This window comes from Heliconius melpomene, chromosome 2, assembly GCF_056956725.1.
Source record: "Heliconius melpomene rosina isolate 202511_hmr_F chromosome 2, ASM5695672v1, whole genome shotgun sequence".
Classification (NCBI taxonomy): Eukaryota; Metazoa; Arthropoda; class Insecta; order Lepidoptera; family Nymphalidae; genus Heliconius; species Heliconius melpomene.
This window is the reverse complement of record NC_140390.1, coordinates 4,991,841-5,018,806: the sequence shown is the minus strand read 5'-3', so window position 1 is coordinate 5,018,806 and position 26,966 is coordinate 4,991,841. Positions and strand designations below refer to the sequence as shown.

At 33.8% G+C, this 26,966-nt stretch overlaps 1 protein-coding gene across 1 annotated transcript in view; it reads right to left on the bottom strand.

Annotated features, from left to right (window-relative positions):
- LOC146540520 (uncharacterized) overlaps positions 1-26,966 on the bottom strand; it is a 30,662-nt gene that overhangs the window by 1,202 nt on the left and 2,494 nt on the right. Inside the window, exons 2-6 of the mRNA XM_085207160.1 lie at positions 12,268-12,343; positions 9,194-9,394; positions 7,601-8,958; positions 6,138-6,905; positions 1,089-1,292 (exon numbers count right to left, since the gene is read on the bottom strand). Of these exons, the coding sequence (XP_085063286.1) occupies positions 1,089-1,292; positions 6,138-6,905; positions 7,601-8,958; positions 9,194-9,394 (2,531 nt within the window). The 5' untranslated portion in view covers positions 12,268-12,343. The remainder of the gene's footprint in view (positions 1-1,088; positions 1,293-6,137; positions 6,906-7,600; positions 8,959-9,193; positions 9,395-12,267; positions 12,344-26,966) is intronic.

The following is a 26,966-nucleotide window of genomic DNA, read 5'->3' as shown; positions in this document are numbered from 1 at the left end:
TATTCCATTGAATATATTTAATTAAATAAACAATTTCTACCAAACCCTCATAGAACACCTCCTCCCCAAAATATATTGGCTTAAATTAAAATTTAATGTATAATTTTCTATTTACAGATATAATGTAATTGTACAAATCGCGCGGCCATGATTTTTTTCAGCTTCACTCTGTATCCCCCATGTAGCAGGATAAGTAGAGGAAGCATAGTGTTAGACACTTCGATCCCCACGCATCGCCCAGCTTTGAGACATTGTGTTGAGTAGCGAAACTCAACGCCGTGAGTCGCCTCGACACCAGAGCGAAGAAATGAAAATTAAAAATATTTCATTTTCTGGAGTGGGCCATATTCTATAGCTTAGGTAATTAAACGTAGAATATAGAAGATTTTTTCTTAAACAACTAAAATTACACCAATTTAAAAGTATTGATACAAAATAACTTATTTGTTGTTCTTTAGATCTGACATTTCACTAAAGTATATATTATTAAAGGTAAATTGGATACAGATACGTTCGATAGTAAGTTATTACATTGTATTAGGTATATATACTAATAAAATGGATCCATTAAAAATATTATAGACTAGCGACCCGCTCGCGAGTTCGCCCGCTAAACTACATAATTATTAATTTACTAAACTGCATTACTTTCGTTTTTTATTAATAATATCATTTTAAGAACAATATCTAAATCTACATTTAAAAGTAAATTTCAACTAATCTTGTGTAACGTTTTTGGTGAATAACATTCTTTTTTTAAAGAACTACCCTTCTTTTTTTAAGAAACTACCATTTTTGGTATAACTTTTTTATTTATGAACCCTAACACTAAATGTTATGGGAAGCTTGCCAAAATGAAAACTGCAATTAAATAGTTTAAGCCATTTCTGAGATAAGCGTGAACAAGCGCTCAGACAAACAGAATAACATACAAACAAACAATTAATAATAAAATCATTGTCTTTGATCTAATACGTAATTAAACGCCACAAATAACATTTTCTCTTATATATCTTTGATGTACAGACAGATTCGTTACAATTTTATTATAAATATAAATATAGAATATATAGATAATATATACTAACCTGGTCCGTGGCTTAGTTTCATAGTCATTAAAAGCTCTCTTCATACGATCAGAATAAGTTTTATTGGAGGGACTCTTCAGATATTCCAGGCTCTGCGAGCTTTGCATCGTGGTCCTCCTTGGGCCTGTGCAGTAACACTTGTTGCTATCAGCACAGCTCTCCGAGTCGCAGGAACAATAACTATAGTCCCCGTCGTATACTTCTCTGAAAAAAATATGTTATATTCTTGAATAAAGGATTATGATACACTCACAACAATTTAACTTATACATGTACATTGTCGTCGTTGGTGTCGGTGCAACGCGCGGCGTTAAATTCCGCCACTCAACACGCTATACCTCTAGAAACCTACCTCTACAGCGTGAAACTAAAACATTAATAACACTGTTCTTCACTTTCCGCCTATATTCAAGACATAGTGTTGTGTAGCGAAACTCACCGCATTTTAACTAAAACTAAAATCGAGAAATGATAATTATTCATAATATGGAGATGTGGAGTACGGAATGTTTTGAAATGTAATCGAACTTAATAAGGTTCCTTTAACTTAATGAGGTTCCTTTTATCTACGCTGCTATATACAGTATAATGGGTTAAGTTAAAAAAAACACATGTGCAGTAGGTTGTGGGTACTGTCACTGTGTAATTTCTTCGCTCTGGTGTCGAGGAAAAGTGCGGCGTTCACTCAACACGCAATGCCTCCAGCGGAAAAAATAGAGATCGAAGTGTCTTTACACTAGATTCCCGCGGCCTATCCTGCCAGGTGCGGGATGCAGCGTGCTAACTATCCTGTAGTTTTACATCTGTGACTCCAAACAAAACATGTATGTTGTACATATATACACATACATGTTTCGCGACTTATTATACCGTAGAAACGAAATCAATGTCAACATATTCGCCATCAATAAAATCAATATATCTAAAAGCATTAACTTTCCTCTTTTTATTATATACGCGACAGATGAGTTCGGAGATTTAAAGCTTTGAAGATGAAGAGTAACCATACATAAACTTGTAATTCGAAAGTAGGTAGAACCTCACATTTGGAAAGTTTTACAAATGACTAATATAAATAAATGTGCTAAAAGATCGAGGTGGCAATGGCCTTTAGATACATTTAATTGGATTTTAATTAATATATGCAATTAATTAATTAAACTTCAGTTGTTTAAGGATTAAGAAAAATAAGTCACGAGAGTTGTAAAAGAAATACCTTCCAGGCTTGGAAGTATCAAAGTAAAGAAGCGATGGTTTTAAATTCGATTTCTGTTCAATAGAATGTTTATGTTTATCGTATGTTAATTTTTTTACTGTCTGGTTAGAGTGTTAAGGTTTAACATATTTATTTTCACTGCGGAAACCGATAAAAAAACAAATAAAATAAATATAAAAACATTTTTTCCAATAAATTGAAAAAGTTAATCGTATAAATAAAATAAATTAGCAATCATTATAATTTGTAAGACATCAACAAAAAGACTCATCAGCTTTTAAATTAGCAATTTTGCACACTTTAGATAATTTTCAACATAAATTATTTCCATAATTGAGAATGACCATATATTAAATATGATATTAGGCCAGAGTTCATGGTACGCAAGTAATCTTTCATTTAGCAATTTCATTATATTAACAGTACGTTTTAATCATTTATAATTTTCTCAATATACCTATATATTTTAATTTATACAGTAAGTAAGAAAAAGCTGAATATAATTTTTAATAACACTAAAAAACTGTATACTTTTATTTTTCTTCAAATATCTATATATATAAAAGGACTTGTCCTCACTGACTGAGGTAAGACGCACGCACAGCCATAACTGCTGATGGTAGAAACGTGAAATTTGGACAGATGTTTACTTTCGTAATCTGGACATCCACTAAGAAGGGATATTGAAAAATTTTAACCCTAAAGGGGTGAAATAGAGATTGAAAGTTTGTATGGAAAAAAAATTAAATGGGGACCGATATTTATAAAATTTGAAATTTAGATTTTTAAAAGTATTTAATTGAGCACGTGTTTCATCGTTTTCTAGAATTCTTCCCCTAAGGGTGCAAATAAGGGGTTGAGTTTGTATGGAAAAAATCTTTAAAATGCCACCGATTATTATAAAATTTGAAATTTAGAATCTTAAAAATATTTAATTGAACACACGTTTCGTGGTTTATTAAAATTCACCCCTAAATAAGTAAGCGAAGCTACGCGCGTCCGCTAGTAATATTATAAACAATTGGTAGACATTGAAAATATATCCATTTTTTTTTTCATTATAATTCCTGATATAACATTGTTTTTTATTTCGCGTGTGTCTCATTCTTTATTAAAATCATTTGAACATCTACGTGTTATTGAGGCCAGTCGTGGCGCAGAGAAGAGCACAAACTTGAGGCTGTAAAAGCGACAGGTTGTGGTTTCGATTACCGCTCGAGTACACGGCATATTTAACTATTCGTTTCTGAAATAAAATATTTAATATTTTCATTTACTCGCTTTGCTTCGACACCACAGAGAAGAAATGAAAATATTCAATCATTACCTCGAGTGGAAATCGAACTCACAACCTTTCGCATTACATTCACAAGCTTATACCACGACTGGCCTAAGTTACGTAAATATTATGCATTATATATTTCAATATAAATATCTACTGTATAAGGCAAACTCTATACAGGAATTCAGTAAATTAACCGTTTCTAATGACTGACTGACTCTACAAGCGCAGTAACAACTTGCCAAGTCATCTTTTGCAATATATAAATAACTAGTAGTTTATAAACCTGACACCGCACGTTTCAATGTTAAAGCGCGAGTCAAATGAATATATACATAGTTAAAAGCCATCATTTATCTCGTGGAGAAAATTGAATTGTGGAAAGTTGGGAACGGTGTCGTAATGGGAACGGAGTGCCTTATCACTAGGTTCCTAGGTTCCCTCTGCTATGTGCGGGATACAGCTAAAAAAATCTTAATGAATATGAGAACTTTTTAGTAAAAAAAGTTTCTTTACTTATTACCTACATACATAATAGCTTACATAGGCGGTGTTTATGTAATTATTTTTTTTAGCTTGCAAAGAATGCAGAAAAAAAAATACAGCAGATGTGCTGAGAACCTAGTGTTAAGAGGCTCCATTACCAATAGAACGTTCCGCCGAATTCTGGAAGCATGGCGTGGAATCAAGGAAGCATGGACTCAAGACCTCAAGGATCTCAATATCGCGCTTATCGTGCTTGTGTTTGAGTAATTCTTCTTTTTGGTTTTTGTAATTCAATAAAGAACCTGCTCTTTTAGTACTATTCAAATAAAAAACAAATTGACACCAGAGCGAAGTAATGAGAATATAAGTTAAGATAAATATTTTATTTCCTCGAATGGGGAACGAACCCACAACCAGTCACGTTTACAGTCACACACTTGCCCCTACGCCATGACTGATCTCATTATGAATTTTCCTATATAAAATAAATTAATAAATTGATATTAACAATTTCTATATTTAATTTAAACAAACGGTTTATAACATACACAAGAAGAAGGCGTTAGAAGAAAACATTTTTAATATAATCAACGTGTGTTTTATGCTCTGTTTAGTCTCACGTTTCATTTCTATCTAACGAAGACATACTAATGTGGACTTTATTAAACACCCTAATAAAGTTTCTATTTATTTATTTTATCTAACAAGTGGTAATATAAGTAATTATTCAATATTATGTTTTAAAAAAACATACTTTTATATGTGAGAAATGGATTGGAAAGGAATATGTAGACGGAAAATTACAACACTCCTTTATAACTGTTGTATCTGACTTCCGTAAATTCTTACTTAAATATAAAAAATGTAAATTGTGTTAATCGTTTTTTATATTAATTTATACATTTAAATAATTAATATTGAATAAATATCAAATATTATTATTAAACAAATTAATATTAATATCAATTATTCAATATCTAGCTTCTAAGTTAACTTAATCAAAATATATGATTATTTATGCATAGATTTTGGACGTGCGACTGTAAACGTAACAGATTGTGAATCGATTCGTATCTGACTCGAGGAAATGAAATATTTAATATTTTCAATTCCTCCCTCTGATAATGCGGTAAAGCGCGGCGTTAAGTCCCGCCACTTTACACACTATTCCACCAGAATTCGACAGAAATTAGAGAACGGAAATGTCTTAATGGGAACGAAAATCCTAATATTAAACACTAGGTTCCCAGATTCCCTCTGCATACCCCACTATGTGCAGGATACAGCATATAGCTAAATAAAAAGGAAATCAGAAGTACGTAACGACCACTGTTAAAGCCTTAGATAATCCATTAATACAATTCCAACTTTCATCTAAAACACGTCGCGTCGGGTGTTCGCGTGGGATTCGAATATAAACCGGTAGTTAAAGATAATAATGGCACTTACAAATTATATGCTAAATAATATTTCTAACCTTTACCACGTGAAAGTCTATTAGCGATTTGCATATTATTTTGCATAAATATTGCATATACGACTTACAAAGCTATTGGAAAGCTACGCTAATATTGGCCTGAAATTATATATGGAATATTGTCAAAACAACAGAAACAGAAATGGATTTTATAATATATATTTTTATTTTTAAAACTTTGAAGCCTTTCGTGGCGCAGGAGACTATAAACGCGACTGATAGTGGGTTCGATCCTCACTTGAGGAAGTGAAATATTTATTTTCATTTCTTCGCTCTAGTGTCGAGGCAAGCGCGGCGTTAACTTCCGCCATTCAACACGCAATGCCTCCAAAATTCGGTGGTAAACTGAGTGTCTTAACATTAGGTTGCCTCTGCTACCCTGCTGTCTGCTGCTATTTTCCGCCGAATTCTGGAGGCGTTGCCTGATGAGTAGCAGAACTCAATTCGGCAATTAGAAAGAAGAACCAGAACCACAATCTGGTGCGCTGGACTGGCCCCAATTTATTTTCTAATAACTTAAATTATGTCAGACTATACGAAAAATGCCATAATATAAATGAATACAAGAGTAAAATAAAATAAACTTACTTGGAACATTCAGTGCAGTTCTTCCCCAATAACTTAGCCCTTGACCCTTTAGTTTCAGAACAGTAGCACTTCTTATAATCAGGCTTTAGAGAGCAGTAGCAGCGATCTATACAGCTTTCAGACTCACATTCAGAACAAGAGACATATCCACTAGAGCTATTTCTGTTCTGACATCTTAAAGTTAAAAAATCTGAATCTTCTGAAGAAGTTCTGTCTCCTCGTGATTTTCCATGTCTTTCCGATTTCTTACTACTATTCCTTTGTCTCGGCTGGCGTTTTGGTGCTGGAAATTCTGGTTCCTTCGGCCGAAACTGTCGTAAGTCGTAGCTAGATGTTGATACGGAACTCTCATTCTGTTCTTTTGCTTTTAAATTAGTCTTCACAGATTGAATTTCGAAGTTCTGTTTCTTTTCTTTCCTCCGAAATTCCTTCCCAAAGGGCATCCTAAAAACCATGCGAAGTCCGCTCGCACCTTTAAATATTTTCCGCCTTTTATTTTGAAATGTGCTATTTCTACGTAAAATTTTCTTTTTTTGCTTCTTCATTATTGCTTTGCTGTGTTGAAAGATTTCATCTTTAGTCAGCGTGACGGCCAATTTTAGTAGGAATTCCTTATAAATTGGTTTCAAGTCATTAAAAGACATTCCTTCCGGATCAATTATCGCGTTTAAAATTTCGTCCATTGAATGCAGGTTTTCCTGAACTTTAAATTCATTAAATAACTCATTGAAGCCTAGGGGTGAGCCACCGCCTTTTTTCCCATTATTTCTAAAAACAAATACAAATATTAAAAGTTCTGTGCAAACAATTGTAAATTAATTAACAGGACGACGCAGAGGGAAGAGAGAGTGATAACACACTCCACTCTATTTTCCGCAGAATTTTTATTTTCAGGGAGTGACAGAAATCAACATCGCGCTTTACCTTGTTACCAGAACGAAAAAATGAACATATAAATAAATAATAATTCGTTTCCCCGAGTTCCCCAAACCCTCAATCGCATAAGCATCACACTCTTGAGCCCCTGCACCAACGGCCTTAAAAATATTATGGTCATATATATTTTTTTTTAATTTTTAAACGATAACATATAATAGTGAAATGAATACTGAATCTGTATGTATTAATAGAGTGGATTAAAGGAATGCCGGTTGCAGCAGGTACCACAATTATTTACACGCGAGATGTCGAAACAGTCGGCTAAGCATGCTCTATTCGATCTCGTTAACGTTATTTTTACTTTGGTTCGTCGAGTGTAACAATTGTGTTAATTGAGTTGAATATATTAACTGGCTTCGGGCTTTTGCTTAATATATTGCGATGGGGAAAGAAATTTTATATATTTTTTTTAAATATGTTATGTCTATTATAACATATATATGTTAAATAAAGATAAATTCGTAAATCTTTTATAAATACTAGACCAAATTTAAGAAAGAAAATTACATAAACATAATACCTACCTTTGCCCAATAGATTTGTAGCGAGTTAAACCGCCAGCATTTAAAAAGCTTCCTGAGCGAGGTATAGCCACTTTTGTAAGAATATCACCAGATTCACTTAGTGATTTCCTACCGCTTTGACTTCTCCTTAAAGGTTCCTTAACAGACTCAGTCGTAGATACATTTGGCTTTGAGGGTACAGGAGGTGGTAAATTTGGAGGTCTTTGTATACCTTTTCGTCGTTCCAACTCTCTGAACAGCTCTATCTTCTCCGACACTTTACTCCGAACAGACGATTCGGTACTACTTTGGATATTTTTTATAACCTGAACTGGACTACACGAGTTATTTAAAATATTCGAATCATGAGACTCACTGCTTGTATCGTTTTGTTTTATTAAATCTAATTTAGCTTTCACTTCTTCAACAGTGATGTGTTTGGGTTCATATGAAGCTATATGAGAACTTTCTAGAACATTATTCGTTCTCTCCAACTTAGATTTTTCACTAAACGACTCGCTGGCAGAAAAGCCGTCTGCTCTATCGCTGTCGCTTAAGGATGATGTACTGCGTTTTTTTCGTGGAGGTCGTATCGGGATATCATTAGCCGGTATGCTACTCGTGACACTCATGCAGCTTACTCCGTTCCTATTTCTTAGTTTTTTATCGTTATGGCCTTGTCTACTCATATGTGACATAAGTGATTTGTATAACGTGGCCGCTATTACTATAGCGTCCTCGGTACTCTGGCATACAAATCCATGACACTCAAGCTGCTTTGCCACCCCTATTTTCCTCATCACTACAGCGAAAAGGGGAGAATGGGAATTTTCGTTGTGGGAGAGGATATATTTCTTTTCAGATGAATTTAATGTTTTAAATAGTGCGTGCCGGTCAATATTATCAGGATCGGTGATAAGAGGAACGAATGCGTAACTCGATTCATTTTGGTCTTTGTCTGATGGTTGTACCAGGAATTTTACAGCAGACCATACCGCTATAGTTGGAAAAGGATTTAATTTTTCTAAGTCTCCTTTCTCTCCCTTATACTTAACTTTTAAACCACTTTTAGATATTTCTAGCCGACCAGTGAAAGTACCCTTATGGCGGAAATTACTTTTGTAGGCAAAATATAAATCTCTTAGTGGATCTTGCAGGCCAGATAGACTAGTCACTTTACTCTGAAGAGGAGTTGAACCTAAATAGTGCACACTGAACAAGTGCACACCAATACTCTCCGTTTGTCTAGACTCTCCCGCCATGTCTGCAAACATTCTCTCTATACGATCTTGAACAGTATTGTTTATTTTTTTGATTTTATTTTGGCAGTAGCTGTTTTCATCTTCAAATATTGTTTTGGAATCATGTGTTATGCTGACCTGAAAATATTAAATTAAATTTAAAATAAATTAGATTTACGTAAATTAGATTTCGCCATTGGTATTAAGTTGAATTAATACAAAATTCGGCGCAAAATACCAACACCGAACAAAATCTCTAAAGTAACGAATATGTAAAGAGCTAATAGGTGCATGAGTTACCTTTTTTTACTATAATGCCAGAAAATTATGAAGATATATATATTTTTGTAAATACTTAAATAATTAAATTGACCTTGCTATCTCTTCGTCCTGTATCCGAGGTGGGAGCATACTGTGGTAAGCTGGTAATGGACCGCGTATCATCGAATAGGGCATCAATCTTCTGCTTGTAAAGCGAGAGGGAGGAGACGCTCGGCGCTCGCGGTCGGTGGTCATCGTGAGCGCCGAGGTGGAACCCGCCAAGTGACGTACTCTCGTTGTCGCACGTTACCATCTAGTGTATAACAAAAAATGTTAAAAGAAGATAAGGAATTATGTAAAAAATTACTTAAACTTAAAAAAACATATTAAATTTTCATTTATAAATAGATGTATAAACGAAGATATAATGTGCGTAATATAAATTTAAAAGAGCAGCCAGTGACCGATTGTGGGTTTCATTACTAAAGGAAATGAAATATTTAATAATTGAGACATAGCGCAGCGTTGAAATCCACCCATCAATACGAAGTACCTTCAGAATCCGGTTGAAAGTCGGACACGGAAATGTCTTCATGGGAACGGAGTGTTAACACTAAGTTCCCAGGCTCCCTCTGCCTAACCTGCTATAAAAAAATAGTGACCCTTGTAGTATAATCGGTAGGTTGAGGGTACGATCCTCTCTCGGGGTAATGAATTATTTTCATTTCCTCGCCCTGCCATGCCATTCAAAACACAGTGTCTCAAATTGAAACGAAAAGAGGAAAATTTAACTACTAAATACTCTTTGCCAACCATTTTTTTTACATCAACTTTTTATTATACCGCTATAAAAAAAAATTACAATTCACGAGTAATTTCTTTGTTCAGATTAACACGTAAACGTAATTTAATGAGCGGCGTGAAACATAACGCATCACATTACCCTTAGCTCGCAATAAAAGTGAAACTTATTTTAAACTCAATTACGTAACGGAACTGAACTGAATTAAAATGCCACTGTTTGAAATTAACAACGTATTATACATATACATATACATATATATATATATAAAACCTGGCTAGTATCACTGTTTTAAATCTTCTCATGACCTAATGCTGTTATAATTATATATATTTTTAAATATGGCTACGAATTAGATAATGCGTTCATATTATGTGATTTTAAATAGATATTTGAAACTTGGATTTGGGATTTAGAATAATCATTAATTTAAAAAATATAAAATTATAAATATTAGGTATAAACGTTCCAAGTTCAAACGCTTTATTTGATATTCAATTAACAAAATATCCAATAAAATAGTTATAAAATAGTTATATATTGATAATAGTTATAAATATTATTCATAATTAATTATATTTAATTATTATATTAGCTATAACTGTTACAATAAATATTATACTTAGTCTGGTCATAAATACTGTTACAATTAAAAATTAACAAAATATTACTTTTGAATTTGGAATCTGTCATTTTTATAAAAATAATACGATGAAATAATCGTATACGATTATTCCCGCCAATATATTGTAAAATATTTTGTGATATTAAAATGGATTAAAGAGAACCGAATCGCTGTGAAAAGCCAAATATGATATGAAACCTTCCTGTTTGTTACAGACAAAGACCTGGCCGTCCGCGTAGTGTTCGTAAGAAAAAGGCGATGGAAGCAGTAAGGGAAAGTCGAAGAAATCCTGTTCGTAATCCTAGAACCATGTTGCGTATTTTAAAAGACAACTGAGGACTTGCAACCTTTAAAAGACGCTCTGGTCATTTTTGAACTGATAATTTAAAAAAAATATATGGTAGGAAAATTAAAATAATTACTTAAGCGGATTTTTTTTTTCACGGATAAGACAGTTTTTTTTATAATTAAGCAATATTTTAATAGACAAAATGACCGTATTTATGCTGAAAGCTCTAAAGAAGTTTCCTTATTAGTCAACAGAGTATAACGCAGGCATTATCCAATTTAAGTGATGGCTTGTTGGTTGTGACAGAACAACAGTATTTTTTTTAACCGACTTCTGTAAGAAAAGGAGGCTATCAATTTGTCTGTATTTTTTTTTAATTCTTTTGTAACTTATAACTTGTGATTTTCCAAATCTTAAGACCTAATTCTTTATAATTTTTTTCTAGTCATTTTAACACTTCTTGAAAGAAATTTACAAGTCTTGCTATTATCGCACTGAACTAAGAAAATTTTCATATAAATAACAGTATTTATTACTAATTTCATGCAATATTACCAATACAATGAAAATTTTCAACACATATTCCAATGAACCGTAAAACAGTCTTAACTCTAAGTTTTAATAAATAAACAAGAATTCCTCGTCAATGATGCGTGTAAATCGGTGCTCACGTGGAACGCAACACCGGGAGTGCATACCTCGAAGGCGGTTATAAAAACAAACGTTATTTATCAACTACCTATTCTTGTAATATAATCATATTTATAACTACTTATAATATATCTGAGGCCAGTCGTGGCGCGAGTGTGTGTTTGTAAGCGAGACTGGTTGTGAGTTCGATTCCCAATCGAGCAAATGAAGCATTTAACGTTTCCATTTCTTCGCTCTGGTCGATTCGAAGCGCAACAGAAAGTGGAAACCCAAAACTATGATTTTTAATTTTTTTATCTGTTTGTCTGTCTAAGCGTTTGTTCACGCTAATCTCAGAATAGGCTAAACCAATTAAATCAGCTTCACGTCACGCTGTATCCCACACACAGCCTTCTGTGTGCGGGATATAGGAAGAGGGAAACCACAAGTCTATTACTCGCTACTACTTTTCGCCGAATTCTGGAGGCATTGCGTGTTGAGTGGCGAAACTCAACGCTACACTCAACTGAACTGATTTTACTTAAGTTTGCAGTTTTCAATATTGTATTTAGGCAAACTTTCCTTAACATTTAGTGTTTGTTTGAATAAAATGGGTTCGACAAAATTGCTGTAGTTTTTTTTATTGAATTGGCCAAAATTGTAATTTCTGATGTAGATATAGATATTGTCTTTAAAGTGTTAATGTTATTAGAAAACAAAATTAGTTGAAATTAGTAAATACATAATTAATAAATTAATTCTTTATAATAATAAATATAATAAAATAACATATATTGTTTTTCTATATCTAAAAGTATAAGAATAATTAATGTTAGTTACCTCGCCTACAGTTGATGGGCCTTTGGCCCAAATTTTATGAGCATATTGATATCCTCTCGCACGCTATGCTCGGCAACTGAAACAATAAATAAAGATGAAAAAAGTTTTATGTGCATTTCAAATTTTAACTAAAGTAAATTATTAATAGGTATAACTCTAAAATCCCGGGCCAGTTGTGGCGCAAGGGCTCAAATTGTGACTGTAAACACTAATGATTACACAGAAAATGGGGAATTGAGTGTTATAACACTAGATATACATTTAGAAAAAGAAATATCTATACATTTAGAAATCTGTAAACATACAAAGAAACCTTGCCTTTGTACACGTACGTTCATTAATTAAAATATGAGTTTCATCAGTCAATGATCGACTATTGAAGTCAATGACCAATAAACACTTAAAGAATCAGTAAACTGAGGCCAGTCGTGATGCAGGGGCACAGTGTGCGATTGTAAGCGTGATAGGGTATGGGTTCGATTCCGATTAGAGCAAATGAAATATTAAATATTAAAATTTTCTTTACTTTGGTGTACAGACAAAGCGTGGAGTTGACCCGGCATTCAACAAGCAGTGTCTCCAGATTTCGGCGGAAAATAAGAAGGAAGTTTCTAAAAAAATCGGTAAGTTACGATTACCTTTTTAGTTATATGATATGTTTAAAGATAATTAGTATGTCATTGCGGCATTAGAGGAGATTAGAGGCATTGCGAGTTGAGTGACGGAACTTAACGCCGCGCTTATGCTTTGGTGTCAGAAAGATGAAAATGAAAATATTAATAAATAATAATTTACTACCCCGAGAGCCTCAATTTTTTTTTTTTAAATTATGTCAAAATATACACGTGTTTTATGTTTACAGTTTTAAGTAAATTAGAACGAGTTATTCACTATTGAAAAGTCAAAACACTGTTTACCTAAGTGAAGTGCCTAACGGAACTACCTGTTAGAATTTTTTTTAAACTATTAAAATTATGATGTTAATACTAATATTAAAGAACCAGACAAGCGCGATTCGATCGAAGATATTTCCTTTTTTTTAACGGTTTTTTTGAGTGGCAATCGAACTCTCAACCTGTCGTTTATAATCACACACTTAAGCCCCTGCGCCATTGGGGTCCTGGCTGATTTAACAAATATTATTACAATATATCTAATGTTAGAAAACGGAAGCTGTTCACGTTTTTAAAATAAACACGATAAAAACACATACCGTCTATATGTTTACAACGTACTCGGACAGAGGTTCCACGTAATTACAATTAGTGACATGTATCACTCAATAACAACACTACACACTAGATACCTTCCAATGAGGGGGAACCCTACGAGCGACTGTGTCCGTTTGACACAATTCCACTGCTTTTATTGTCTTTTTTTTCACCTAAATCTACCCACATTTACATTTATACCCTAACACTAACTTATTTTAGCTATATAAAAAAGCAAAAACAAAATTGCCTAAACCATATGTGATGCTATCTATAGACCTGACCGAGTTTTATCGCGTCGAATTCAATCAAAAGCTCAACATTGGTTATTGTAACGGTAACACCGCAAGTAGTCAGTTACCCTCGCAGCGTACAGTTACAGGTTTACCCTACTTCGAGAGATTCGTATCGGAAATTTATTAAGTTTCACTGTCGTTGCAGCTAACAGCTATTAGAATATTCTTGTGAAATAATCGTAAAATAATATACGAGTATTATGAATTGTATGTAAATAAACGCGAACTATTTGTTATTGTTTATTGAGGGTAGATGTATTTTTAATGTCTCAACAAATATAAGATGTCAGCTTCTCACTGCATTCTACATGTAGCAGAGAAAGCCCAGTGTTAAGACACTAAGCTCACCAATTTTTTGATGTATGAAGGAATGAAGGAATACAATAAAATTATAATAAAATAGAATATCTGTTTTCATCGGCGCGCTAGCTCCTAAACGGAATTAAAATTTATTCAATCCTTTAAAGATTATTAGCTATTTTCTAATATTATTGATAAAGGCATCGAAGCAACTTTCGAACACGTATTAGAATAACATTTTCAATTTAATATTATGTTATACTAATTTTATGACCACACTTTACATCTGATAATATCAATAGATATATTTAGACAACAATCGGTTCGCGACTATTTTTAGGGTTCCGTACTTTTTAAGGAAAAAAGGAACCCTTATAAGATCACTCTGTTGTCCGCCTGTCTGTCTGTCTGTCTGTCAAGAGCCTTTATCTCAGGAACGCTTGGAGATATCGAGTTTAAATTCAAACCATATTCTCAGATTTATGGCCCTATAATTTCCTGACAAAAAACATATTTCTATATTTACTTAGAAAAAGATATGGATTCGATTACAGTCACAAAAAGTAAATTTTAGTTAAATAAACACAATTAGCTATATATCCATTAAATATTATTAAAAGAGTTTCTCTTACATTTGTTAGTTAAAAGGTTTATATAATATCGACATAAATAAAAACGTTTAACACTAACTGTGTATTAACACGATAACAATGAATGCCTAATAGATAATTAAAAATACATTTTCATGTAAATAAATGCGTTATTAAATACTGTATGTATACTTGTATAGTAATTTGTTCTATACCTGAAAAAAACACGTAGTTATGAACACCGAACACCTAATGTAATAGATTATTATATAGATATATAAAGTATGGCCTTGCTATATCAGTTCCTGGAGTGAGACCTCCCGGACGCCCAAGGAAGCGCTGGTTGGAAGTCGTGATGCAGGACATGAGAGTCAATGGTCTAACCACCGAGGACGCAAAAGACCGTGCAAAGTGGAGTAGGTTGAGTAGGAAGGCAGACCCTGGCAATAGCCGGGGTTAATGCCGCTCGTATTCGTAAGCCAAGTACAGTACGGTTAAAAAATCGTGGCCGCTTTGAAGTTAGGTTTACTGATCTTTTGTGCATTTTTAGAAGTAAAAAAACCATCAAATTCAATCTGTGCATGCGTTTATAGGTGACTTCATTGTGGTCACGACTTGTTGGTCGTACTATAACAAAGCTATGAACCTTATAAATGAGGTTTAGTTAGACTGGTGACAGCTGTCAGCCATTTATGTAAACAAGTCTAAATACTCGTAGTTGACATGAACTAGTGAATATAAACGAGATTTCTCAATGTTGGCCGCGTTACTCGCTTTCGCTCTATACCGTGGATTTTATGCAGATTTTAATAAAATTCCTACGAATTATTATTGATAATATAAATTATTATATTTTTTTTAGATTCACAGTGTGTCTCGCGTGTAACAGTGTAGCCAGAGGGAGCCTAGAGTTAAGACACTGAAGTTCCCATTTTCCGCTGAATTCTGGAGGCATTGCGTTTTGGGTGGCGGAACTTAACGCCGCACTTTGCCTCGACGCCAGTGCGAAAAAACGGAAATATTGAATATTTTATTTTCTCGGGTGGGATTTGAACTCAAAATCTGTTGTATTTACAGTCATACGCTTATGCCCCGCGTCACGACTAGCCTACCATGATTATATAAGCGATGAGCGATGAGGTTCAATCAATTTTATAATTCCCTTTAGGCAGTTAATATACCAGAAATTTGTCGAAAGTTATGCCTTTAAATTATCTTTAATAAAGAATATCAATTAACTGACCACGCTGGTTATCTTGAAAGAGAAATTTTTAGGTTATGCAATATCCAATGTGTTAGAAAATATTTTTTTATATGTTATTATTATAAAGATGCCTTTGAAAATACCTTCTTGTATTAAAATCTCGAAAAAATATAAAAATATTCAAGCATCAAACAAAATCCCGCCAAATGCGAGTCAGGCTCGCACACCGAGGGTTCCGTACAAATTTTAGCATTATAGACCAGGCGTTACTACAACTTATGATAGTCGAAGAACTACAACTATAAATTTATAATGATTTTTTTCTATAATATAATAAGTATTCACTTTTCAGATGTTTTCCTTTATTTGTATCGTAAGTTCTCACTTCGTGCCAAATTTCGTAACTGAAGGCCTACAGGTTTAGGTCACGCAACGAATTTCATACAAAATGCAGTAAAAACGATACCTAAATACTCGTAGCTTTTAATCACGTTGATTTAACTTTAATAGTTATCTGTGCTTTAAGAGACCACTATACTTAAATATTTGTTATTAATTTCAGCTTACTCATAACAAAGTGACCCTATAAGTGTTCCTTTTTTACTTTATGAGGTACGGAACCCTAAAAATTAATAATTACGTACAAATAATACAGAAACATACAATTTATCGATCGTTTTGCGCTCAAGCTTAGACCGCAATACCTCTTATTAAAGCTGTCATTAAACTGTAGTATAAATTGACATAGCACGGTTAAGCGGAGTTAACGATCTACTTTCTGATCTTTGCTCCTTCGTCATGCAAGATCATTATAAGGTGATAATAATTGTTATATATATAATAATTATAATGCATTTAATGATAATACCAACCTTAGCTCCCTCCTTGAAAACAAGTTTAATAATTTCCCTAAAAATTTTAATGTTGTGCACATCAATGCGCAAAGCTTACCGGCGCATTATACAGATTTGCTCGACTCATTTAATTTAAAAAATATCCACGCTATTCTAGTATCTGAAACATTTCTTAAACCAGGTTTGCCATCTACTGCATTTCCTCTGCCTGGTTTTCACCTAATACGCAATGATAGGACTGAGAAGGGTGGAGGGGGAGTAGCCATTTACCTCCGCAGTCACATTCCTTTCTCAATATTACACAAATCTCCTTCTGCCTACTCAAACTCATCGGAGCATATCCTAATAGAAGTCCTTTTTGGCACTCTCAAAGTCTTACTTGGTGTATTTTAGTCCCAACCTACATATAAACTACTTTGATGACTTTGAGGATCTGTTAGATAGATATGCCCCAGGGGCTGACACTCCATTATAATGGGTGACTTCAACACATGCTTGATTAAGAGTGACTTTCGTACAAATAGATTAAAAAATATTATCAACAGTGCCAACTTAAATATTCTTCCTACGAACGCTACCCGCTTCTTTCCTGGCTGTGCGCCTTCCTTGTTAGACCTCATGATTGTATCATCAACAGAACGTGTTGCAAGCTTTGGTCAAATGTCAGCTGATGCGTTTTCGTACCACGACCTTGTCTACCTGTCATATAAAATACGTCCACCAAAACGGAAGCCGACAGTTGTAATGCGAAGATGTTTTAATAACATCGACAACGAAAAGTTAATGAACGATCTTGCTTGTATTGACTGGAATTGTATATTTAGTGCCGGTAATATCAATGACAAATTGAATATTTTTAATTCAATTTTGACAGAGCTTTTTGATATTCACGCACCGCTCCGGCCTGTTAAAATAAAACATCTCCCCGCTCCTTGGTTAACTTCAGATATCAAGTTGCTTATGTCCAAACGTAATACTGCAAAGTCAAAATACAAGAAAAATCCTACGGACGCAAATCTGCAAAGGTACAAAACACTACGGAACCGATGTAACAAGGCTTGCAGAGACGCACGACGTAATTTTATTCTCTCGTCTATTGACAATAGCAATCCCGCAAAAACTTGGAAATTTCTGAACGCGATGGGAATAGGGGACCGGCGCACCAATGATTCAGCTACCTTAAACAACTGTACGGATTTGGACTCGCTGAATAAATTTTTTACCTCTGTCTGATGTATTAGCTGATAATACTAAAGCAAGAACCCTTCACTCCTTGTCATCAAAATCTAATCCTGCAACAAAACCTTTCCTTTTCTCTCCTATTTCACAAGCGGAGGTTCGCAAGCATGTGTTGTCAATTAAATCCGACGCTACTGGGTTTGATAATATTAGTCGACGCATGATTCTTCTTACACTTAACTCAATTCTTCCTGTCCTGTGCCATATTTATAACTTTTCCCTTTCCCATAACGAATTCCCTGATGCTTGGCGTCATGCAATTGTGATCCCTATTCCTAAAGTACCTAACCCAGCATCTTTCTCAAACTATCGTCCTATATCCATACTGCCTTTCCTATCTAAGGTTCTTGAACGCATTGTACACGAACAAATCTATCTTTTCCTACACAATAACAACATACTATCTCCTTTCCAATCTGGTTTCCGTCCTGGGCACAGCACAGTTACAGCTCTAAATAAAGTCTGCGACGATATAAGATGCGGTTTTGAACACCAGCAAGTGACTTTACTTGTTCTGCTGGATTTCTCTAATGCATTTAACACAGTTGACTTCGATGTTCTATTATCTATTTTAAAATCTATTAACTTCTCCTCGAAAGCTACTGAATGGTTTTCCTCTTACCTACACGCACGCAGACAAAGTATCAAGCTTGATGGAAAAGCTTCATCAATTTGCAGTATAAACGCTGGCGTCCCACAAGGTAGTGTACTATCACCATTACTCTTTTCCATTTTCATTAACACTCTCACTCAACTCATATCATCATCGTACCACCTTTACGCTGATGACTTGCAAATTTACACAACTGCAGCTGTAAACGATATACCAAATGCGGTTAGTGAAATTAATTCAGATTTACAAATTATTAGTTCCTGGAGTAAATCGTTTGGGCTCTCTGTCAATCCCAACAAGTCTCGGGTGTGTATATTTGGTAGCTCTAAACAATTGTCTAAATTACGTTCTCCTTTACCCTCAATTTTTTATGATAATGTTTGTTTGGAGGTTAGTGAGAGTGTTAGGAATCTGGGAATCAGGATGGATGGTTCTTTTTGCTGGTCGTCTCAGGTATCTGAGCTTAGTCGTAAGGTCTTTTGTACCATAGGTAGATTGAGAAGATGGAAGAACGTCTTACCGTTAAAGACTAAAATCTCTCTTGCCCACGCTCTCCTTCTACCTATCCTAGACTATGCTGATACATGCTACTTAGATCTGTCCCAGCAACTACTAAATAAACTTGAGCGTCTGCAAAATCTTATAATTAGATTTATTTTTGGGTTAAGGAAACATGGCCATGTGTCTCAGTATCGTAGTCAACTGAAATGGCTGCCAATAGAATACAGGCGTAACTTGCATGCCCTCACTCTTCTTTATAGCATCCTTTTCAATCCTGTTACACCATCCTACCTCAAGGAGCGTTTTAAGTTCCTGGGGTCAGACACCTTCGATTCCCAAAACCTCCGTTCCCACCTTAACCATATCCTCGAAATTCCTCTATGCCACACGAAATGCTATAGTGACTCTTTTACGGTTAAAACAGTAAAGCTATGGAATAAGTTGCCGCTGGAAGTAAGACGGTCCCAGTCAATTGGGATTTTTAAACGACGCGACGTCTTAAACTTTACTATCTCCAACTCAATTCATAAAACGACAATATTATAATTATATATGTATTTATCTTTAATTGTTGTATGTATATATGTATGTATGTAGGCATTTGTGTAGATATGTATGTATATATGTAGATATGTATGTATAAATGTATGTATTAAACTATTTTGTGTTCTCTGAATATTGGTTTTTATATATTTTATGTACTTTTTGCACCTTTCTGCCTTCTTTTCTAAATTTAATCCTTCCGTTTTTCTTTGGTTGCCTGTAAGAAATCGCTTTTAGTGATAAGGCCGCCATTGCACACTTGTTAATCGTGTTTCTAATGATTTGTATTTTTTTTTTCTCTTCTTATTTGTGCAATAAAGTATTATATTATTATTATTATTATTATTACCAAATAATAACATATATTTAATAAAAAAACCATAATTATAGTTAAAAATCAGGTTCACGCTGTATCCTGCACACAGCAGGGTAAGCAGAGGGAACCTAGTGTTAAGACACTCCGTTCCCAGTTTTACGTCGAATTCTGGAGGAGAATATGGCGGCACACAACGATAATTTGTAGAGTAAAATGTAGGTTTATCCTAACTAAGTAAAGGCAACGATTTTTACAGTTACAGTCAGCTCATTCTGCAAGAATCCAGGGCAGTCTGTACGCAAGGCAATTAAGAAATCGTTGGCGGTAGTTTGATATAATAATTATGTCAACTAACAGACGAATGCCACCTCAGTGTACTTGTGACCACGGACTATTTAAATCTTATTTATATCTTATATATGAAAAAATATAGAAAATATAAAAATATAGAAATACGGAAAAATGCATGAAGAAAAAAAACATATTTTATAACACAAATTCCACAATAAATTGATAAATAATGCGTGTGGAGAGTAATGATTTATCGTTTTTACGTTCACGCCTTGTCTCTTTCACAATAAATTACAAAAAATAAAGAATTGTTTTAATTTCAATGATTATAAAGAAATTAATTTCAAATAGGGTGGGTACATTTTTAACAGGATGTATTATTTTAAATTTATTTTGAGTTAGGTAGTATAAATACAAAAAAAAAAATTACTATACGTTTCATATTTCTAATAGTTTTACCTATACAAATATCAAGCTCTGCGGGAATAAATAATTAATTTATTGGAGGTTTATCAAGTAATTAATTATATCAAAATCAAAAAGCGGCTGCAAAAATTACATACTCAAGCCAGATCTAGGTTAGATTTTATCCATTTATCGTACTATTGTCCTTAATTAAAAAATATAAAACCAGTTAAGTGCGAGTCGGACTTTCCCACCGAGGCTTCCGTACCAATTTCTAGAAGTAGGTCAACGGAAAATACAACTTATAAAAATGACAAACTTAAGTTTACGGGCATATGCACTCATTTTAAATAAAATAAACTAGAAATATAAGTTTGTGATGTTTTTTTTTCTAAGAAATATCTATAAATTTAATTTTTGTCCTATAATTGTATTGTAAGTTCTCACTTTGTGCAAAATTTCATAACTGTAGGTAAGTACCCTATTATTATTTTTATTAATTTCATGTGTCATCGACGATTCAAAAGTGCTTATAATAATTGCCTATTTGAATAAAGAATATTTTGAATTTTGAATTTTTTTTTAATTTATAAAATGCAGCAAAATCGATGCATATGCTCGTATCTTTTGATTACGTTGCAATCATGAAATAAATGGTCTTGATAGACGGACGGACGGACATCAACGTGATCCTATAAGGGTTCCGTTTTTACCGTATGAGGTACGGAACCCTAAAATAGCCTTAAAAGTGAAAATTCTTCTCTACATATATGTAAACTACGTAATATGAAAAAAAAAAATTCTAACGACTAATATCGACTAAATTTAATAGTAGCAAATTATCCTATATCCGTATATGTGAAATACCTTTTCTTTTTAACTATCCAATAAATTACTAAGCTTTTATCGATGTAACATCGTGTATCCATTTCGAATCTAGAAACCAGTTCTGTTATGCAAAATAAATGTATAATATAACAATTTGTTGAATATTCGTTTTCATTTTTAAAATGTTTCCGTTTGACAAGTAAAAGTGAATGATTATTTTTCACTATTATTATTAAATGTTTTGGTGTTTGTGAAAGTTTAATTAAATATAGATTTGCTGTGTAATGTTGGCATTGATTTTGAACTGCCCCTTTCCACTTGTACAAACTCATAAAACATGATTCTATTTGGTATGGAAGATATTTTAACTTATATGAATACTGATTAACACGTCATTGTTTAAATATTAGCTTCACGCAATATCCCGCATGTAATAGGGTAGGCAGAGGAAACATGGTGTTAAAATACTCTTTCCCCCGAATTTTCGAGACATTGGCAGAACTCTACATAGCGCTTTCCCTCATTACCAGACTGCAGAAATGAAAATATTAATGAATAATAATAAATTGCCCGAGTGGAAATCGAGCCCACTACCGTCGCGCTTACAGTCACACGTTTGTACCATTGAACCTCGATAGTCTTTTATATCATTTTCTTGAATTATTAACGTAATTACAAGCATTATATTGTTTGTAAACTTTATATTTTTCTATCTATTAACTTTTATATAACATGGAAAAAAGAGCCGTAGACACAAAAAAAATTGTTCAAGGCGTAAAAGTAGATTACAATCACAATCGGAAGAAAGTATCTATATGAATTTCTGGTTCCCCTACCGTGTAGCTTGGTGGTGAATCCCACACACAGTAGGTTAGGCAGAGGGAATCTAATCTTAAGAAATTCAGTTCCCCATTCCCCATTTTCAAGCGAAGAAGTGAAAATATAAATTTAAATGAATATATAATTTCGTCGAGTGGACATCGAACCCACAACCAGTCGCGCTTACAGTCACACTGTGCCCCTACGTCACGACTGGCCTCAAATTATACTAGAAATATATATATTTTAATATAAAGAATTGTGTTTACTCTAACCCAGAAACCAGTATTGCCTTACATATTCTAAATACTATATTAAAATATTATGATAATTTAAAAACAACTAACACTATTTTGGTGAAAGGAGGTTCAGAGTTACATAGCATCGTACCTAGTATTCTTAAATATATTGAATACCGCTAATTATATAATTTTAAAAAAAAAAAAAACAGTCGTAGTAGCACAGGGGCGTAGGCGTACGATTGTAAAAGCGACGGTTATGAATTCGATTCCTAATCTGAGAAATAAAACCTCTGGTAACGTGGCACGGTTAAGTTCCGCCAATCAACACAGAGTCGAGAATCGAGAATTCGGCGGATAGTGGAAACCGGAAGTGTCTTAATTTGAACGGAGTGTCTTAACTCTAGGTATAGTGTAGGTAAGCTAAACTAAATAAAAGATATAAAACTTATTATAATAATAAATATAAAATATCTTGTATTACTAAGTATATTTTTCCATATGTATGTTTTACTTCCTTTTAACCTACTACTACCTTTTACTGTTGTTGCTTCCTGCGAAATGTTAGTCGTGAACCTAATGTTAGGTAATTTTAACGCTAAGATATAATTATAGCAACTGTACATACAATATAGATAGAATCAACAACTTAGCAAAGTGCTGCGTTAAGTTCCGCAACTCAACACGCAACGCCTCAAAAATACGGCAGAAAGTGAATAATAGAGTTTCTTAACACTAGGTGCCCTCTGCCTTTCCTGCTAAACATATGAGAGATTAAAAACGAATATTGAATTGGTATTTATTTTCTTAAACGTCGTGATTTTCGTTTACACAAATAAAAATTGTAACAATTACAGATGTATACGTAAATTTTACTTAAAGAATTACATTTAAATACATAATCAATACAAACTCGTTTAAATAAATAATAAGTTTATGTAAATATATACTTACATAGACTATAACCGTGTTCATAATAACATGCAAACTTATACACATTTGTATTGTATGTTTCCGTGAAATATAGTTATTGCGAAAATATTTAACATATACTTAACATATACAACGTACATACATACTATTCTGCTCTTAAGTAAATACATATTTTCTTGGCAAAATTTTAAAGTATATTAGGAAATATTAAAGCAGTTTTACCACGTAGCGAGCCATTCTGCGTTCCCCACTCTTTTTTTTAGTACTTTTCACAGTTTTTGCTGTATTTTCTATTAACATCTTGCAGGTTGCTTCCCGTTGACTTACAGTTATGAAATTTGGCACTGAGTTATAGCTTACAATAAAAATACAGGGGATAATAAAAGAAAAGTGAAAATTTATAGTTATTTCATACAAAAAAACATTGATGACATTTTCATGGGAACGCCACCCGAGTGGGGACTTGAGCGGATTATGAGAAACTCATGAACCCGCAGATGTGGACCGCCTACACTAGTTCTCCTTGACAGCCTCAGTCCAGGGCTACGGAAGCCACTTTATCCTACCAGAATAAAAATCGAACCTATAATAAACATCGGATTTACAGTCTATTTAAAAATAAACTGGAACATTTTGCAATTTTAAAATAACCAATTATTTTAAATTTTACAAGTACTCGTATAGAATAATTACTTATTTATTATAGCAATTATAAAAATTATATGTACAGGAACAGTTTGAAATGATAATTTCCTTGGAAAATTATATATAAACAACCACTTTTCTATGTCCAAGTAAAGCCGAAGGCGACGAACGAATTAAATTACTCATGTTCGAACCGCAAGTAGACTATTACAGGTATAAATGGATTTTTCTTCCGATTTCCTAGTAGTTATGATGGCGCATCACGTATAATTTTTCTTTGCACTGGATAAACTAGTTTCGATTAAGCTGAAAGTACTAATTTTCCATCCAAATAGAAAGTATATGTGCTGGTTTTAAAAAGAGTTTTACAATCACCTATATAAAACTCCAATTATTTTTCAGCTTTACGCTGGAGAGGGAACTTAGTGTTAAGACACTCCGTTCTCTAGTTTCCGCCGTATTTTTCGACATATTGAATGATGAGTAGCGGTACTCAACACCGAGCTATTGGCCTAATAATAATTTATTCTCTCGAGTGAGGTCCAAACCTACACGGTCCTGCGGGACAACAGCCTCCATTATTTACAACAAAAGAAATTAACTGTATGACTACGTAATTTCTTTAAAAAAAACGACCTACATAAAAGAAAAACCAAATCGATTGTCAATAAATAACACTTACTCTCAATTTCATTGTGTGGACGAACAAACAAAGTTTGACCTTAACTTTCGCTAAACAATATAAACTTCAATAACCGCCAACTCACTCTGAACTTGAAACGTACCTGAATAATTCGAACGTGACATGTAAAGAGAAGTGAAAATACCTTTTGTCTTGCCGTAATGCTATGTCCATATACGGATAGTAAATCTTATTTGCAATTTTAATATATGCACCTCTTTGTTTAGTCCTCGTGGTTACTGTCTTAGTAAAAGTAAGAATGCTTCACGCTGTATCCCTCACACAGCAGGATAGGAAGAGGGAACCATTCTGGAGACATTGCGTCGACTCCAGAGCAAAGAAATGGAAATATAAACGTAAATAAATATTTCACTTCCTCGAGTGGGGATCGAACCCACTACCGTCGCGTTACAGTCACACCCTTGTACCGCTGAGCTACGACGGCCTCAAGTAAGAATGTTTTGGTTAAAATACAACATTTGTCTGTGAATCATTGTAAGACAGCAGCAGGGTAGGCAGAGGGAGCCTAGGGTTAAAACTTTATTCTCCACTTTCCACCGAATTCTAGAGTCATTGTTCAGTAGTGGAACTCTACGCCGTGCTTTCCCTAGATACTAAATGGAGAAAAAAAATTTTATTTCCGCGAGTGAGAATCGAACCCACAACCTGTCGCGTTTATTGCTTGTGCGCTTTCGCAACGAAATGGCCTCAAATATTTTGGAAAGAAAAAATATTAATGATAAATTCAATTTCTTTTGCTGACTACAATTTATTTCTAACACCACGGAAAGTCGGAAGAACCCAGTGGACATCAATCATTCTTCGTTGACTGACCACTTTAAAGATATTATAGTCTGGATGTAACAAATCCATAATGTTGTAATGGACATTTTATATGAAAATCAAAGAGCAGGAAGAGGGAACCTAGTGTTAGGACACTCTGTTCTCCACTTCCCGCTGAATTTTTCAAGACTTTGCGTGTTCAATGACAGAAGTCTACGCCAGGCTTTTACCTTGGTGCCAGAGCGAAGAAATAAAAATGTTAACACATAACAATTCATTCTCTCCAGTGGCGATAGAACCCAGAACCATCACTTTACAGTCCCGCGACTGTGCATGACGGGCTATTATATTATATTGTAATAAATATTAATATTATTGCTTGGACATATCCCAATTAATTCGGCTCACTAATTAATATTTACCGTATTGCTGTAAAAAGTTTGATATACTAACCCACTACGCTTCAAATATAAAATCATTTCAAAGGAATGTAGGTCGTCGCGTGCTCGTAAATATTACCTTTATTTAATTCTACGGTCATTAGATAAAGGGATTTATCGATTTTTGTATTATAATAACAGTAATTTAATTTTAAATAACCGAGTTACTGATTTATTGTGGTTTGTGGTAACCAACTAGATTATTAATCTATATCTTAATATTAAAAAAAAAAAATTTTTGTCTATGCCTTGAATTAAAGGTCTAAGTTTTTTTATTGTCTTTGGTTTTAAAGAAAACGCATTTTCTAGAGTAAACAGTAAGTTTCTAGTGTCACGATACTCCATTGTCCACATTCGGCTCAAGTTTGCGACTATACATATGAAGACTATTTCCATTTAGCGCGGAGAAATAAATAAAAACCGGTCAAATGCGAACAACCGATACCGATGGTTCCGTACCATATTCTGCACCAGGCAGCATCAGATATTACAATTTGAAGTTTAGTTTCCGAATTGAAGTAGAAATCAAACTCACAAGCATTACGTTTAAAGAGAGATCCTGTCCCACAGACCACTGCACTATCATGGTCAATGCTCCATGCGCCTTATTACGAAAGTATGTTAAGTCTTATTTCGAAATTATTTTAATCTTTTCTTCCTTTAATCATAATTAAATAAATTCCTCGAATGGCTACCACGTCTCGGCAAAAGGAGTACAGGCCGCCCTCCAACCAGGTGGGCCGACGACCTCAAGAAGACAGCGGGAACCCGCTGGATTCAAGGGGCGCAGGACCGGACGGAGTAGCGAGCATTGGGGGAGCATATGTCCAGCAGTAGACTTTAAGGCTAATGTATGGATGAAATAAATTCGTCTCTTAAGTAGTTAAATTTATATATAACTTAAGATGTGTACATATACATATATGTTAAGTAGATCTATGATGTCTCGTAAAAGCTTAAATAAATA